General features: G+C 41.5%; 1 protein-coding gene across 1 annotated transcript in view; it reads left to right on the top strand.

The window, feature by feature from the left end:
• Window positions 1–1,369: 1,369 nt before the first annotated feature.
• Window positions 1,370–16,435, top strand: part of LOC127568382 (potassium channel subfamily K member 12-like) — a 58,396-nt gene continuing 43,330 nt past the window's right edge. Inside the window, exons 1-2 of the mRNA XM_052012055.1 lie at window positions 1,370–1,501; window positions 2,810–3,733. Of these exons, the coding sequence (XP_051868015.1) occupies window positions 3,394–3,733 (340 nt within the window). The 5' untranslated portion in view covers window positions 1,370–1,501; window positions 2,810–3,393. The remainder of the gene's footprint in view (window positions 1,502–2,809; window positions 3,734–16,435) is intronic.

Below are 16,435 nucleotides of genomic sequence, written 5' to 3'. Positions count from 1 at the left end.
CTCAACAAGGTAAGCTCAGGGAACAACATCTTACCTTCCGATGGCACATTACACTCTTCAGAACTCAATTCAGAACTTTCAGGTAGTCAGCCATTCTGGGCTAATGTTCCCAGCTTTTCATTTTCCTCTCCTTTTCTGCTATTTCGGATTTTATTCACCTCCATCAGACATGGTTTTGCCACCCTTTGGCTGTCGGCAGCGCGAACCCTTGGGTGATGTAGTCTCCTCGGGCCCCCATCCTGTCACAGTCTGCCCTCCGCCCCGTCTGCAACAAACCTTGCCCCAGATCTCACTTTTCCCATTCCTGATCAAAGATCGGTTTCTCTCTCCGCAGGCGCTACACTGACCTGCTGAACATCTCCGGCATTTCCTGAATTAATTTCAGGTTTCCCGCATTGGCAGTATTTTGCTTTTGGGTTGATATTTCCGTTTTATAAGATATCACTTTAAGACAAACAGAATAATTACTGACGGCGAATCGATTAATGTTAGCATTGGTTGCTCAAACTTTAAACGATCGGTGTATTAAAGCCAATGAGACCATGGAAAGGATCTCCAGAGTACCATTGCACTGGGGCCGACTTGTTGGGGAATAAAAGGCCACTGTCCAGTTGGCCGGTCTTTTACGAACTACTGTTGTGTCAAGTGTGTTTATGCCCATTGACCTGTCTCATCTAAGGTATCAATAATGATCATCTGAGAAGTAATTCCATCCATTTCCGGGCAGTGTAGTGTAAACATCGGACGCCTCACGCTTCCTGGCATTGACACCAGTGTTGTCCTGTGGACCAGGTTTGGGGATTGATGTGAAACATTGTCGTGACACGCCTTTGTGAGCATGAGAGCAACTCTCCCGCTGCTGGACCTGATTTTAAAAGCCTGAGACATTTCCGAAACGTCTCAAGAGATCTTGAAACTTACACGGAGTCCATTCAAATTCTAAGCAGCCGCTGCTCGGATCTTGTGCACATTTAGATAGAAGCCGCTGGGAGATTTTTTCCACTTTACCTTGGGGGGTGTGGAGCGCGAAGAGGGGAGCTCGTTGTATAAGTTAACTCAGACTGCAATGAACAGCAATAAATTCAATGCAGAGGCCGCAGCTCGTCTGCGAGACGAAGCAAACGACAAAACCAGCATTTAGAAATGAAATGCCTGGACTGGAAGCTCTGCGGAAACAGTTTGTCAGAGAGGTGATTATTTTGCATTAAGGTCCGCATTCGTTTTAAATTTATTGTCATGAGTTTCAATCAGTATCGCTACAACTTGAACTGCGTGAAACCCTTCACAGAGTTGCGATGATAGACCAGAGGAACATCGTATGAAATCATTCCACAAGGAATCGAATAGCCTCCACCGAAGCCAGCAGACTATTCCCTCCACCCAGAGCCTTGAGCTGATCTCCGTTCGACTGGTTAGAAGGCGGGAATAATCCGGGCAGTGATGTGAATATGTCCTATGCTACCTTCTCGGCCTTAACTGCTCTACGGAACGACAACATTGGGTAAGACCTGAATCCCCCTCTCCAGATATAAAAAGTAAACGCGGTTACATGATGGATTTTGTGATACTAATTGGGATTTGATTCGAAGCTGTCGATGACATTCTGTACGTACCGAGTTCCTGAGCATAAAAAAAACTCCACTCTCCCCCGAACACTCGGTTGGCCCCTACAAGCCCTTTGAGAGTCCCAGGGTAGATGAAAATATCCTTCCTGCCCTCTTGATCTCTCAGTTTAACGTTAAGATATGAGCCTAGTGTTGAACTATGAATTTCAACACGGGAAATAATGCAGGACTGTTGTAGGATTTTAATATGGCTCTCTTGGTTGGAGTTTTTTTTGGTGGATAAAATTTGGTTGTCGGTTCTCCGGCTAATTCCCGCCTCGTGTCCCCCCGCTGTCACCGACTGACGACCTCTTGTATTTAAAAAAAGGCAAGAGTCTCCCGGACAACGCTGTTCAGTGAAGCCGCAGCATCACGTTCCTTTCCGAGTTAATATTTAATAGAGCCATTCAGTGTTGAATCACAAATAACCCACTCGGGGTTTGACTTTATTCATTGAAATAGAGGGGGAAGAAAATGTGGGATTTTTGTTCCTTGGCCTTATACTGGTGTAAAAGGAAGCGAGAGGAAGGAGAGCTTTGCAGGAAATTCAAAACAAATTAACATTGACGCAAATCTATATACAATGCGGAAAGTAATTTACTGTGACTTTCATGCTGTATACTCACCCTGAAGAAACTGTTGACCAGATGGCCGCTGTGAGCTCTCAACTTTACCCCCCCCCCACCACCCCCCTCCCCCCGATAGTATTCGTTACCGATCTTTGCAATCCAGCCTCAGAGGAATGTAAGTTTTATTGCTTGATCATACGTTCGGAATAGAAAACGCCCTAAAGGCAAGGAATGGCACTTTGTGGTGTGCGCGATGCTGAGTGAATTCGTCCACACTCATGCCCGATGCGCGGTGGGCTGCCGAGAGAGCGCTCAGGAGTCCCAGAGATACGCAGTGCTGGCTGCCATGGGCGTGCGGCCGCTCAGGACCAGGTGGGTCGGGGCATCAGCAGCAAGGGGCGATCGGGCTCTTGGAGGGATGGGGGGCGGAGGGGGGGGGTCACTTCTTCCGAAGTGTTAGAGGGAGTGATCGCTTGGGCGAGATCAGGGTGGTGCTGAAAGGCCGAAGGCCGAATCGCGGCTCCAAGTGGGAGCTCCGTCCATGGTGCTTAAGTGAAGCTTGGTGTTGGTGTTGGAGAGGGAGTTTCCTTCACTTCTCTCTCTCTCTCTCTCTCTCTCCTCCTCCTCCTCTCTCAGGGTAATCACATTCCCGAAGGAGATACACATGGGAATGGCTTCACGTGGTCTCCGAGAGAGGCAGCGCCCCGCACCCGTACAACGTGTCCCAACCTGCTGCCTTCGGACCAGCCTGACTTCGAGACTGGGGATATGACACTTCGCTAAGCAAAAAGACTGTTTCCGGACTAGCGACAACTGTCTCCTTGCGGGGGAAGCAGAGAGAGAGACGGGGGGAACAAGATCGAGAGATTTATAAATCAACCTGACTCTAACGGTGGGCTTTGGAAACCAACTGCTCCCGGCAACTGCCCGCCCAAGACCGGTGTGGGAGCGCGGATACCGCAGCCCGAAATTTCACACGTAGGTAAATCCCGCACAGTGGAGCCGAGAGGAAATGTTGGGAAAGTGTTGTGGCTGAAGTCCTCCCGTCCTTCCAGGTGGCCTGAGCGGGGTGGTGCAGGGAGGGACCGGCTGGTGGCAGGGAACGGGGCTGGGGCGAGACCTCCCCACCACCCCACCCCACCCCTGGAAGTTGGGTTGATGAGTGCTCGGGCGCCGGCTGCCCCTGGCAGAGGGAGTGCGCCGGGGCTGCGAATCGGCGGATGATGGGCAGCGCCGGCGCCCGGGGCTGCGCTCTCCTGCACCTCAACGAAGACAACGGGCGCTTCGTGCTGCTCGCCCTGCTCATCGTGGCTTACCTGCTGTGCGGCGCCGCCGTCTTCTCGGCCATCGAGCGGCCGACCGAGCTGGAGGCTCGGGCCAGGTGGAACCGGACCCTGCGCAACTTTGCCGACAAGTTCGACATCGCCGGCGGCGAGCTGAGCGCCTTCCTGCGTGACTACGAGGCGGCCATCGCCGCGGGGATCCACGCCGACACCCTGAGACCCAGGTGGGACTTCACCGGAGCCTTTTACTTCGTGGGCACCGTGGTATCCACCATCGGTAAGGAACTCCCTCCCAGCCCCGAGCGAGGGTGAGTGAGGAGTGACCAGTGAGTTGGAGGGGGAGGTTGGGGCAGATCCTCAGGGTCTGGGTCTGAGCATGGCGTGGGGTCAGAGGATGAGTGAATCAAAGTGTCAGGATATCAGTGTCCTAATTCCAATGCGACCCTTCAATACTTGTGTCCCTCTAACCGTGGGCTCCGGTGGGAAAGGTGTCGGGGTGTGAGCTCCCGAGTGGAAGTTGCACTATCTGCATCTGCTTCAACCTTCTGAGGAGGAATAGTCGTGACATTTAAACGCGTGAGTGGATAAACTGTGTCTTTTAAGAAAGGAGGGAGGTGGGGGAGGGTAAAATTGTAAAGGGTGTTGATGGTGCGGATGCAGATTTTTCCCATTTGTGGGAAAGAGCACAAATAGTGATCATCGATGCCTCCGCGAGTTCACCGAGAGATCCAAAAGGGGGTTTCAGAAGAAGCTTCTTTACTGGCAGAGTGGTGAGAATGTGGAGCACGGGGGAGGGGTGAGGGTGAATAGTAGAAATGCCCTTCAGGGGAAGCTGTAAACGCATGTTGGAGTGGAGGGGACAAAGGGGTGTTCCAAATGGGTTAAATGAAGAAAGCGGGGAGGTGCTTCCAGCTCAGCGCAAATGTCAGCGTAGGCTGGATGGGCCGAGCGGCCCGTTTGTGTGCCGGACATCCTTTGGAACCCAATGCACGAAGACATTTGTGGATTCTTTGCGTTTGGTGCCTGATGGCGGAGCCCATATCTGCCTAGGTCAGGTCTTCCAAACGATTTGCTTGTGTCTGGAATATATATGATGCAGAGTGCAAAAGAATCCTTATGCGTGTGTGATTGAAAGTGCTTGTGGATTGAAGTGTTATGTACCATAGAAATGGATGCGAGTAGTTATTTGGGCAAAAGCAAACTCACCAACTGCTCATTTCCACTGTTTGGAACAGGTCCATGAAAAAATAACAAAGTGAATGGAATGTCACCAAGTGTTTCATTCAGATTTGTTGATTAGATATTATATGTCGCAGTGGGCTCCAGTTTGTGGAGATCTGGCACCAGTACCAGGGAAAGTAGGAGCTGGGGACTATACCTGAACCATGCTGGGACCAGCTTTCCACCAAGCTGCATCATTCAGAAGCAAGAGAGGGTTTTAAACTAAATCACGGGGGCAAGGTGAGATAAATCAGGGTGTAGAAGCAAGGCTAGGGAGAAAGGGATAAGAAATGATGAAGGCTCTGACGGGAAGGGATAGAGAGAATGAATCAATAGAAAATGCTGGAGGTTACAATAATAAAAGGGCAAAACTAAAGGTTTTGTGTCTGAGTTCCCTTAGCAGTTGGAATACAACAGATGAATAGATTGCAGATAGACATAAATAAATATGTCATGGCAACAGCTCAGGAATATTGAAGGTGTGCGGCATATAGGGAGGTCAGGAAGCTAGGAAAAGGTGGAAGAGTGGCTTTGTTAATTATTAGTGTTCTTGGTTCAATTTACCATAGAACCATAGAACAATAGGGCACCATACAGGCCCTTCGGCCCACCATGTTGTGCCGCCCTTCAAACCACACCTAAGATTATCTAACCCCTTCCTCCCACATATCCCTCTAACTTAAATTCCTCCATATGCTTATCTAACAATCTCTTGAACTTGTCCAATTTATCCGCCTCTACCACCACCCCAGGCAGCATATTCCATGCACCAACCACTCTCTGGGTGAAAAACCTCCCTCTGACATCACCCCACCCAACACCTTAAAGCCATGTCCTCTTGTTTTGAGCATTGGCGCCTTGGGAAAGAGGCACTGGCTGTCTATCTATTCCTCTCAATATCTTGTATACCTCTATCATGTCTCCCCTCATCCTCCTCCTCCTCTCCAATGAGTAAAGCCCTAGCTCCTTTAGTCTCTCCTCATAATCCATACTCTCTAATCCAGGCAGCATGTTGGTAAATCTCTTCTGCATCCTTTCCAATGCCTCCAAATCCTTCCCATAATGAGGCAACCAGAACTGGACACAGTATTCTAAGTGTGGCCTAACCAGAGTTTTGTAAAGCTGCATCATCACTTCGCGGCTCTTAAACTCAATCCCACGATTTATGAAAGCTAACATCCCATAAGCTCTCTTAACTACCCTATCCACCTGCGAGGCAACTTTCAGTGATCTGTGGATATGAACCCCCAGATCCCTCTGCTCCTCTACACTGCCCAGAATCCTGCCATTTACCTTTTACTCCACCTTGGAGTTTGTCCTTCCAAAGTGTACTACCTCACACTTCTCTGGATTGAACTCCATCTGCCACTTGTCAGCCCAGCTCTGCATCCTATCAATATCCCTCTGCAAGCTTCTACAGCCCTCCACACTATCCACAACACCGCCAATCTTTATGTCATCTGCAAACTTGCTAACCCAGCCTTCCACCCCCTCATCTAGGTCGTTAATAAATATCACAAAAAGTAGAGGTCCCAGAAGCGATCCCTGCAAGACACCACTAGTCACAGCCCTCCAATCCGAATGCACTCCCTCCACCACAACCCTCTACTTTCTACAGGCAAGCCAATTTTGAATCCACACAGCCAAGCTTTCCCGGATCCCTTGGCCTCTGACCTTCTGAAGAAGCCTACCATGTGGAACCTTATCAAACGCCTTACTAAAATCCATGTAGACCACATCCACTGCACTACCCTCATCAATCTTCCTGGTCACCTCCTCAAAGACCTCTATCAGGCTTGTGAGGCAAGATCTTCCCTTCACAAAGCCATGCTGGCTGTCCCTAATCAGTCCTTGTTTCTCCAAATGCTCATAGATCCTATCTCTTAGAATCCTTTCCAACAGCTTGCCCACCACAGACGTAAGGCTCACTGGTCTGTAATTCCCTGGACTATCCCTACTACCTTTTTTGAATAAGGGGACAACATTCACCACCCTCCAATCCTCTGGTACCATCCCCGTTGACAACAAGGACTCAAAGATCCTAACCAACAGTTCAGCAATCTCCTCCCTTGCCTCACGAAGCAGCCTGGGGAATATTCTGTCAGGCCCCAGGGACTTAGCTGTCCTAATATTTTCTAACAACTCCAACACATCCTCTCTCTTAATATCTACATACTCTAGAACATAACCCTCACCTACACCGTTCTCAGCATCATCAAGAACCCTCTCCTTGGTGAATACTGAAGAGAAGAATTCATTGAGAACCTCACCCATTTCTACAGCTTCCAGGCACATCCTCCCACCTTTGTCTTTAATCAGACCTACCTTTACCCTAGCCATCCTTCTGCTCTTTACGTACAAGAAAAAAGCCTTGGGATTCTCCTTAACCCTACTCGCTCTCCTCAGCCCTTTCTTAAGTTCCTTCCTTGCTACTCTATATTCCTCATGAGCCCTGTCCGATCCTTGCTGCTTACACCTTATGTATGCTGCCCTCTTCTTCCTAACTAGTTGTTCCACCTCTCTCGTCACCCATGGTTCCTTCACCCTACCGTTCCTCCTCTGCCTCACTGAGACAAATTTATCCCTAACATCCTGCAAAAGATCCCCGAACATCGACCACATCTCCACAGTACATTTCCCTTCAAAAATATCACCCCAATTTACCCTCCCAAGTTCTCGCCTTATAGCCTCATAATTCTCCTTCCCCCAATTAAATATCTTCCCGTCCTCTTTGCTCCTGTCCCTGTGCATGACAATTCTAAAGGTTATGGAGCAATGGTCACTGTCCCCCAAATGCTCACCCACCGATAGATCTGTCACCTGACCTGGTTCATTACCTAAAACTAGATCTAATATAGCATTCCCTCGTCGGCCTGTCAACATACTGCGTCAGGAATCCATCCTGGACACACTTAACAAACTGCGCCCCGTCTAAACCTTTGGCACTAAGTAGGTGCCAATCAATATTTGGATAGTTGAAGTCTCCCATTATAATAACCCTGTTATTTTCGCATCTCTCCAAAAACTGCCTCCCAATCTGCTCCTCAGTATCCCTACTGCTACTGGGGGGCCTATAGAATACTCCCAGGAGGGTAACTGCCCCTTTCTTATTCCTAACTTCCACCCATATTGACTCTAGAGAGGATCCTTCTATTTAGACTGATGACTTCAGTTCTGAAAGCCAGTGGTTTGGGTGGAAATGAGAAAGAATAAGCACACAAGCAAGAACACAAGTAGACAGGAGCAGGAGCAGGCCACCTGGCCCCTCAAACCTGCCAAGCCACCCAATCTGCTTCAGGCCTCAACATCTCTTCTGTGTCAATTTCACGTAACCCTCAATTCTCTAGACAAGAAGTCACTTGTGGGAGTGGTGTAGAGGCTCCCTAACAGTAACCACACAGTAGGACAGAGTATAAATGAAGAAATAATGGGAGCTTGTCAGAAAGTTACAGCACTTATCAGGAGGAATTTTAACCTGCATATACTCTGCAAAAATCAGATGGGCAAAGGTAGCCCAGAAGAATGTTTTTAGGATAATTCTTTAGCACCAAACAGAGAGCAAGGTATAATAGATCTGGTATTGTCTAATGAGGTAGGATTAATTACTGACCTGATCATGAAGGCATCTGTATGTACCGGTGATCATAATCTGATTGAATTTTGCATTCATTTTGAGGAAGGAGAAGATGGGTCCAAGACTAATATCTAAAGTAACTGCAATTACAAGGGCATGAAAGCAGAGATAGCTGAAATGTATTAGCAAATTAGGCTAAGGGATTGATCGGTCGAGATGCAGTGGCAAACATTTAAGGAAATCTTTCAGAATATTCAGATTAGACAGATGCCAATGAGAAATAAAAATTCCAGATTTCCAACACGTGATTAGCTCAGAAAGTTAAAGATAGGATCAAACTTTTTACTTTTTCAATCTTTTTATTAGTTTTCAAATTAATACAGATTAATATATAACATCAATGTTTGTACATGTAATACAGAGATCAGGAGAACAATCATAGCATAGATAATCATAAAGAACAATAAAATATAAAAAAATCTGTAGATCCAACGATCTCTCAGTAAATGAATATAATATAAAAGAAAGGAAAGAAAAAGATTTATTATATAAATAAAAAAAAGAGGAAAAAAACCCAAATCAATAAGAAAAATTATAAACAATATATCAAACCAAACTAAGCTAAACAGAAAAATTTCAAGACAAAAACAAACAAAAACAAACAAAAAAAAAGACTGTACTAAAATTTCTCAGTAGAAACAGAGCAATATTATGTCGTCAACTCTGTTCCTCTAAGTTGGAAAGTTATTGAAAGGGGATCTATATCATGTGAAAATATTGAATAAATGGACTCCAAATATCTTCAAATTTAAGCAAAGGATCAACAGTACCACTCCTAATTTTTTCCAAGTTTAAACATGATATAGTTTGAGAGAACCATTGAAAAGTAGTAGGAGGTATTGGATCCTTCCATTTAAGCAAAATGGATCATTTGGCCATTAATGTAACAAAGGCAATCAGACAGTTAGCGGAAGCAGATAAATGGCCAGACTCTATCTTGGTAATCCAAAAATTGCAGTGATATGGTGAGGTTGTAAATCAATCTTCAATACATTTGAAATAATGTTAAAAATGTCTTTCCAATATTTTTCCAAAAGAGGACAGGACCAAAACATATGTGTCAAAGAAGCCACATTCGATTTACATCTGTCACATATAGGATTTATATGTTGATAAAAACGAGCTAGTTTATCTTTTGACATATGGGTCCTGTGAACTACCTTAAACCGTATCAAAGAATGTCTGGCACACATTGAAGATGTATTAACTAAATGAAGAATTTTCTTCCAAGTCTCTGCAGGTAAAGGTGTCTGGAGTTCACTTTCCCATTCATTCTTAATTTTGTCCAGTGATTCTGGACATATTTTCATAATTAAATCATAGATTATTGCTATCAAGCCCTTCTGATAAGGGTTAAGACCTACAATTTTTTCCATAATTTCAGTTTTGTAAGGTGTCGGAAAAGAGGGTATAGTAGCTTTTAAAAAGTTTCTAATCTGCAAATATTGAAAAAAGTGTGATCTAGGCAAGTTGTATTTATTAGACAATTGTTCAAAAGATGAAAAACAGTTATCAATGAATAAATCACGAAAACATACTATTCCCTTCCTTTTCCATATGGAAAAAGCTGAGTCAACTCTGGATGGATGAAAGAAAAAAATTAGATTGAATGGGACTTGACAGGTTAAATGTATCCAATCCGAAAAATTTACGAAATTGAAACCATATTGGTATTGTATGTTTAACAATTGGGTTAATCATATGTTTACTTAATTTGGTAAGTGCAAAAGGGAGTGAAGCTCCTAAAATAGAAACTAATGAAAATTCAAGTACTGATTGGTGCTCAAGGTGTACCCATTTGGGGCATTGAATTACATCTGAATCTTGTATCCAAAAAATTAAATCTCTGATATTAATTGCCCAATAATATAATCTAAAGTTAGGCAGGGCCATACCACCATCCTTTATCAGTTTTCGTAAATATTTCTTACTTAATCTTGAATTTTTATTCTGCCAAATATATGAAAAGATTTTAGAATCAATAGTGTCAAAAAAAGATTTCGGGACGAAAGTTGGAATTGCTTGAAATAAATATAAAAATTTTGGTAAAATATTCATCTTAACCGCATTAATTCGGCCTACCAATGATAAAGACAAGGGACCATTTAGTAAATAATTGTTTAACATGGTCAATTAAAGGCAATAGATTAGCTTTAAATAAGTCTTTATGTTTCTTGGTAATCTTAACATCTAAATACATAAAATAGTCAGTTACCAATCTAAAAGGTAATTGGCTATAAATTGGGGTTTGGTATAAATTGGTATAATTTGGTATAAATATAAATTGGTACTAAACTGATCTAGTAATGATAGTACTGCAGGGATAGATTCCTCCGGATTAGAAATATAAAGTAACAGGTCATCTGCATAAAGAGATATCTTATGAATCTTCCGTCCACGAGTAATGCCACATATATTTGAAGAGTCCCGGAATACAATAGCCAAGGGTTCTAAAGCAATATCAAATAATAAAGGGCTTAATGGGCAACCTTGTCCAGTACCTCGAAAAAGCCTAAACAAAGGAGATCTTTGATTATTAGTAGGTATTGAAGCCATAGGTGTATAGTAAATCATTTTAATCGCAGATATAAATTTAGTGCTAAAATTAAATTTTTGAAGTGTAGTGAATAGATAGTCCCATTCGACTCTGTTAAACGCCTTTTCAGCATCTAGTGAAGCAACACATTCTGGAATTTGGGATGAAGGGGTATATATAATATTCATTAATCTCCTAATATTAAAATGTAAATAACGATTCTGAATAAATCCTGTCTGGTCTTCAGAGATAATTTGTGGAAGAACCTTTTCCAATCTAAAGGCCAATATTTTGGAAAATATTTTTGAATCTACATTTAATAAAGAAATAGGTCTATAAGATGTACAATCAGTGGGATCTTTATCCTTTTTAAGAATTAAAGAAATAGTTGCTTCATAGAAAGATTGTGGTAGTTTACTTACTGATAGAGCATCTTTAAAAATTTTGGCTAACCAAGGAACAAGAATATCAGAAAAGGATTTAAAAAATTCAGCTGTGTATCCGTCAGGGCCGGGTGCTTTACCAGAGTTCATTGAAGATATTACTTTATTTCTTCCTCCGAAATAGGAGCATCTAATGTAGAACATCCATTTAAAGATAATTGGGGAATCTTCATCTCTCTTAAAAATCCATGCATTAATGTAGGACCCTCAGGGGATTCTGATTGGTATAAAGAAGAATAAAATTCTTGAAAGGATTTGTTAATTTGAACCTGATCTGTCATGTAGGTACCATCTGGTTTACAAATTTTATTAATCAGACGTTTAGATATAGTAGCTTTCAATTGGTTGGCCAATAATTTACCTGATTTGTCACCATGTATATAAAATTGACCTGTTTTTAAGTAGTAGATTTTCAATTAAGATGTTAATAATAAACTATGTTGTAATTGGAGTTCTGTTCTCTTTTTAAAAAGCTCCAGATTAGGAGTATCAGAATATTTTTTATTGATTTCTTTAATCTTGTCAGCTAATATATGTATTTTGTTATTAGTTAGTTTTCTCAATCCAGCGGAATATGAAATAATTTGACCACAGATATATGCTTTAAAAGTATTCCATATTATCCCACTGGAGGTTTCTTCAGTAAAATTAGTTAAAAAGAAAAATGAAATCTGCTCTTTAATAAACTGGACGAAATCTAAGTCTTGTAATAGAGAAGGGTTAAATCGCCATTGTCTGACATCAAAGGATACATCTGGTAATTTAATTGATAAACTCAATGGTGCATGATCAGAAATGGCAATTGCATCGTATTTACAGTCCATAGTAAGTGGAGCTAGTCTAGCATCAATAAAAAAACAATCTATCCTCGAGTAATTATGGTATACATGAGAAAAGAATGAAAATTCTTTATCATATGGGTGTAAGAAATCTCCAAACATCTAAAATTCTGGATTCAACTGAGAAGGAATTAATAAAGACAGTGGATTTGTTTGGAAGTGCAGGATTTGACACAGATCTATCCATCGAAAGGTTTAGACAGCAGTTAAAATCTCCACCCATAATCACAGTGTATTCATTTAAATTAGGAAAAAATGCAAACAAATGTTTAAGACATTCAGGGTGATCTATATTGGGTGCATAAGCATTAACCATAACAACTTTTTTATTATGAAGTAGACCAGTAATTAATAAAAATCTACCATTTGGGTCTGATATTGTCCCATGATGGACAAACAAAATTGAGGAGTCTATAAAAATAGAAACTCCTTTCACCTTTGCTTGTGAATTTGAATGGAACTGTTGACCCCTCCAAAATTGAAAAAGACGTTGATTATCTTCCTTCCTGATGTGAGTCTCCTGAACAAAAATAATCTGAGCATTTAATCTATGAAAAGCTTTAAAAATCTTCTTGCTTGTTGGAGGAAAAGATATAACTTTGAAGGCTTCTGATTTACATATTCTGGCTTTTATTTCTCTTATTGCCAGGAGAGCAGTATTGCTTAAATGGAAGGAAGCTACTCCGCCTACGCATGTTCAATGATTACGGGATGTTATGTCATATTTGAATCTAGAGAAGATTCGCTGTTCAGTTTTTGAATCTAATCTAGACTTTCAAACCCTGTGGGGACCCTTTTTGAATTATTTTCAAAATCTCTGATTTGGGGACTAAAATGCAGATATTGGCTGACACTGTTACATTTTTTAAGGTTTTTCCTTGCTGTTTCTTCTATCTAACAGCTTCAGGTTTTAGTAGTGGGGGTAGATTTTTTTTTGTAATAAAATATTTCAATTTTTTTCTTCCTTTATTAACTAACTACTATATGTGATTATTGATTTAGAGTATTGTGATCCTAAGTATGATTTAACACAATGTATTCAGTAGTATTTTTACTTTCTTTGTTGACGCATGTACTCTGTATTTTTTTTCATGGATTTAATAAAAATATTGTAAAGAAAAGAGGTGACAGCATAAAAAAAATCTTGCACTTAACCGGATTGTTTAAACCGTTAACATTCCATGAAATAAAATTAATGGTCTTATCCATTTTAACAGATTAAAAAACATATGGTATGTAAAGGGTTAATCTTGGTATTATGCGAGTCTTATGTGTTCAAAGAGGAAACGGAAATGACGACAATTTAGAAAAAATTGTAGTTTAGCCCAGAAGAAAAAAAACCTAAATACAGCCCCACCCCACTCCCCAACAGCCTGAAAACTGGCCAATAGCAGCCAGAAAGCTACCCTCTAATTGAACTAACCTCAGTTCTATTGGTGGCAATAGTCCAAATTGAAAATTATATAAACCATGCATGTTTTGTCTAAAGGTGAACAACATAATCCAAACAAAGATATCAAACTAACAACATAGTTGTGAGATTGAAACAGAGCCAAAGGGCGTTAATAGTCGACATTTAAAAAATACAGTTTAATAATTATTTCGAAAAGAAAGCAAATGATCAGTCATTTTGTTAAATTCTTAATTATTATTAAAGCAAAACATTAAAAATATTAAAAGAAGGAAAAAGAAAGGTTTAAATCTAAAGATTAATTGGATAATAAAGCAAGTAGGTAGTAAATCAAAGGAAAAACACTGTGTCTCTTCCACATTTCTTAGCTTCTAAAATTAAAGGCTAGTTCAAAAGAAATTCCTCAACCTCTTGGACGGATTTAAACCACTTGCGAGATTTATCAGGTAATGTAATCCTCGACCTTGCTGGGAATAATAATGCAGGATGATAATTGCTTTGATAGAGATGAACCATAATTGATTTGTAGGTCAGCCTTTCTTTCATAACTTCTGGGGTGTAATCTTCAACTATTCAAAACTTCCATTGTTTAAATTGAATCATTCCACGTCCATGAGTGGTACAAATCAAGAGTTCCTTGACGTTGACATAGTGGAATCTCAGTATTACTGGCCAAGGTTTTTGATCCGGAGCAGGTTGGGATCTCAATGCTCTGTGAGCCCTATCCAGAATGGGCTGAACAGGGAACATTTCAGAACCAAACACATCAACCAAAAGTTTAGAAAAGAATTCTGTAGGGTTACCAGTCTCAGTGTTCTCTGGAAAATTGACGATTCTTAAATTTTTCCTCCTGCTGCATCCTTCCAGGTCGATGATCCTCTATTGTTGCTTTTCCAGGTTTTGCTTGGTCATAATTAAGGCTTTTTCGAGTGAATGGAGTTTGGCATCTCTCTGCTTACCAGCTTGGTCGAGTTCAGCAATTAGTTGCATTTGTTTGGCATTTTCCTGGATAAGAGTATTTTGTTTGTCTTCAAAGTCCTTTAAAATGGACTTCAATTTGGCAAAGCTCCGGTCAAACTTTCTATCCAGATTAGAAATAGCTTCCAGAGTAGTTTGGTCTCCAGTACCTTTACCATTAGCTGACACTTTAGATCTGGTGCTCATTTTAACAGTTAAAGATCAAGTTTAACTTGTGCCAGTATTGTAAAAGACTTATTAAAGGGTGGTAAATAATAGATTGAAAAGTGCCTGGACAAAAGCCAAGTTATGACTTAGTCCTTCGAGGGCCACCATCAGACAACCAGGATCAAACTTAAAGAAGAAGACAAGACAGGCCAGAAGATTGGGTGGAATGTTAAAAAAAAAAGCAACAAATGAATAAAAACTAAGATAAAGCCAGCCAGAAATATATAAACAGATTGTAAGAGTTTCTGTAGATATATTTAATAAGTAACATAGTGAGCACTGGTCCCATAGAGAGCAAATGTGAGCAATTAATAATGGAAAACAGGGAGCTGGCAGATTAATTATATAGTATTTTTCATAATTCATTAATATAGAGGATGAAAGTAACATTCCAGAAATCGTTTTAAATTGGGAATTGAGAGAGTGGGAGGAATTCAGGAAAATTAGTCACCAGGTGGTACTGAGTGGATCAGTAGGCTGACAAGCCTCTGGGTCCTAATGGATAGTGAGATATTTGATGTGTTGGTTTTAATTTTCCAAAATTCATTTGATTCCAGGAAGGTTCCATTAGACTGGAAAATAATATTTGGAATACTGTTTATAGTATTGGTTCCCTTATTTAAGGAAGGAGTTTAATGCATTGGAAGGAGTCGAGAGAAAGTTCACTCTCCAATACCTAGAATGGGTGAGTTGTCTTTTGATTGGACAGGCTAGACATGTACCTGCTGGAGTTCAGAAGAATGAGATGGGAGTAGATTGAAGCATGTAAAATTCTGAAGGGTCTTAACAGGGTGGATGTGGAGAGGGTGTTTCCTCTTGTGAGAGAACCTAGAGCCTAGGGTCACCATTTCAAAATAATTTAAGATGAAGCAAAATTCTCTCTCTGAGTGAGCCTTTGGAGTTCTCATTCTCAAAGGGTGGAAGAACAAGGGTCTTTCAATATTTTTAAGACAGAGGTAGATATGTACTTGATGAACAAGGGGGTGAAAGGTTACTGTGGGGTTGTGAACACAGAGATGTGGTCACAGATCAGATCAGTGACAATGATACTGCATGGTAGAGCAAGCCAAAAGGGCAAAGTAGCCAATTCCTTCCCGAATTAATATGTCCTTATTTTTCCTTCTGGATGCTTCAGTTTCTGTTGTATGTATGTGATAGAAATATAAGCCAACCAAAGAATGTATGAAACGGAACAAGTTCACTGGTAAAATCACAAGTGACAAATCTTTCAGCTACAGTGAAGCTGCTGTCAGTCACTAGCATTTGCTAAAAACGTGCATCCAAGTGGTAAAGTGAGAAGATGTGGGAAGGATTTTCCACTCGCATTCAAGAATCTTCCTGGTATCACTAGTGGATACACAGTGAAAGTTTCTTGGGCTAATAATATGCAAGTTACAGCAAATTAAAGGCATTCTCCACCTCCCCCTCCCTTAACTGCACCTTCGTGGATCATACTTACCACTGTTTAACATCTTTTCAATCGATCCCATCTCATCCTTAACCTATGCCCTCTAGTTGTAGACCCCCCTGCTCTGGGAAAAAGACATCTACCCTACCTTTGCCCCTCATAATTTTATAAATCTCGACATTGCCACGCCTTAGCCTCCTTCACTCCAGGGAAAACTGTCCCGGCCTATCCAATCTCTCCTTGTAACCCAAGCCCTGCAGTCCAGGCAATACCCCTGTGAATATTTTCTGCACCCTTTTCTG

This window comes from Pristis pectinata, chromosome 3 (assembly GCF_009764475.1).
Source record: "Pristis pectinata isolate sPriPec2 chromosome 3, sPriPec2.1.pri, whole genome shotgun sequence".
NCBI classification, from domain to species: Eukaryota; Metazoa; Chordata; class Chondrichthyes; order Rhinopristiformes; family Pristidae; genus Pristis; species Pristis pectinata.
Note: the sequence above shows the minus strand (reverse complement) of the source record. Positions and strands in the feature narration are given on the sequence as shown.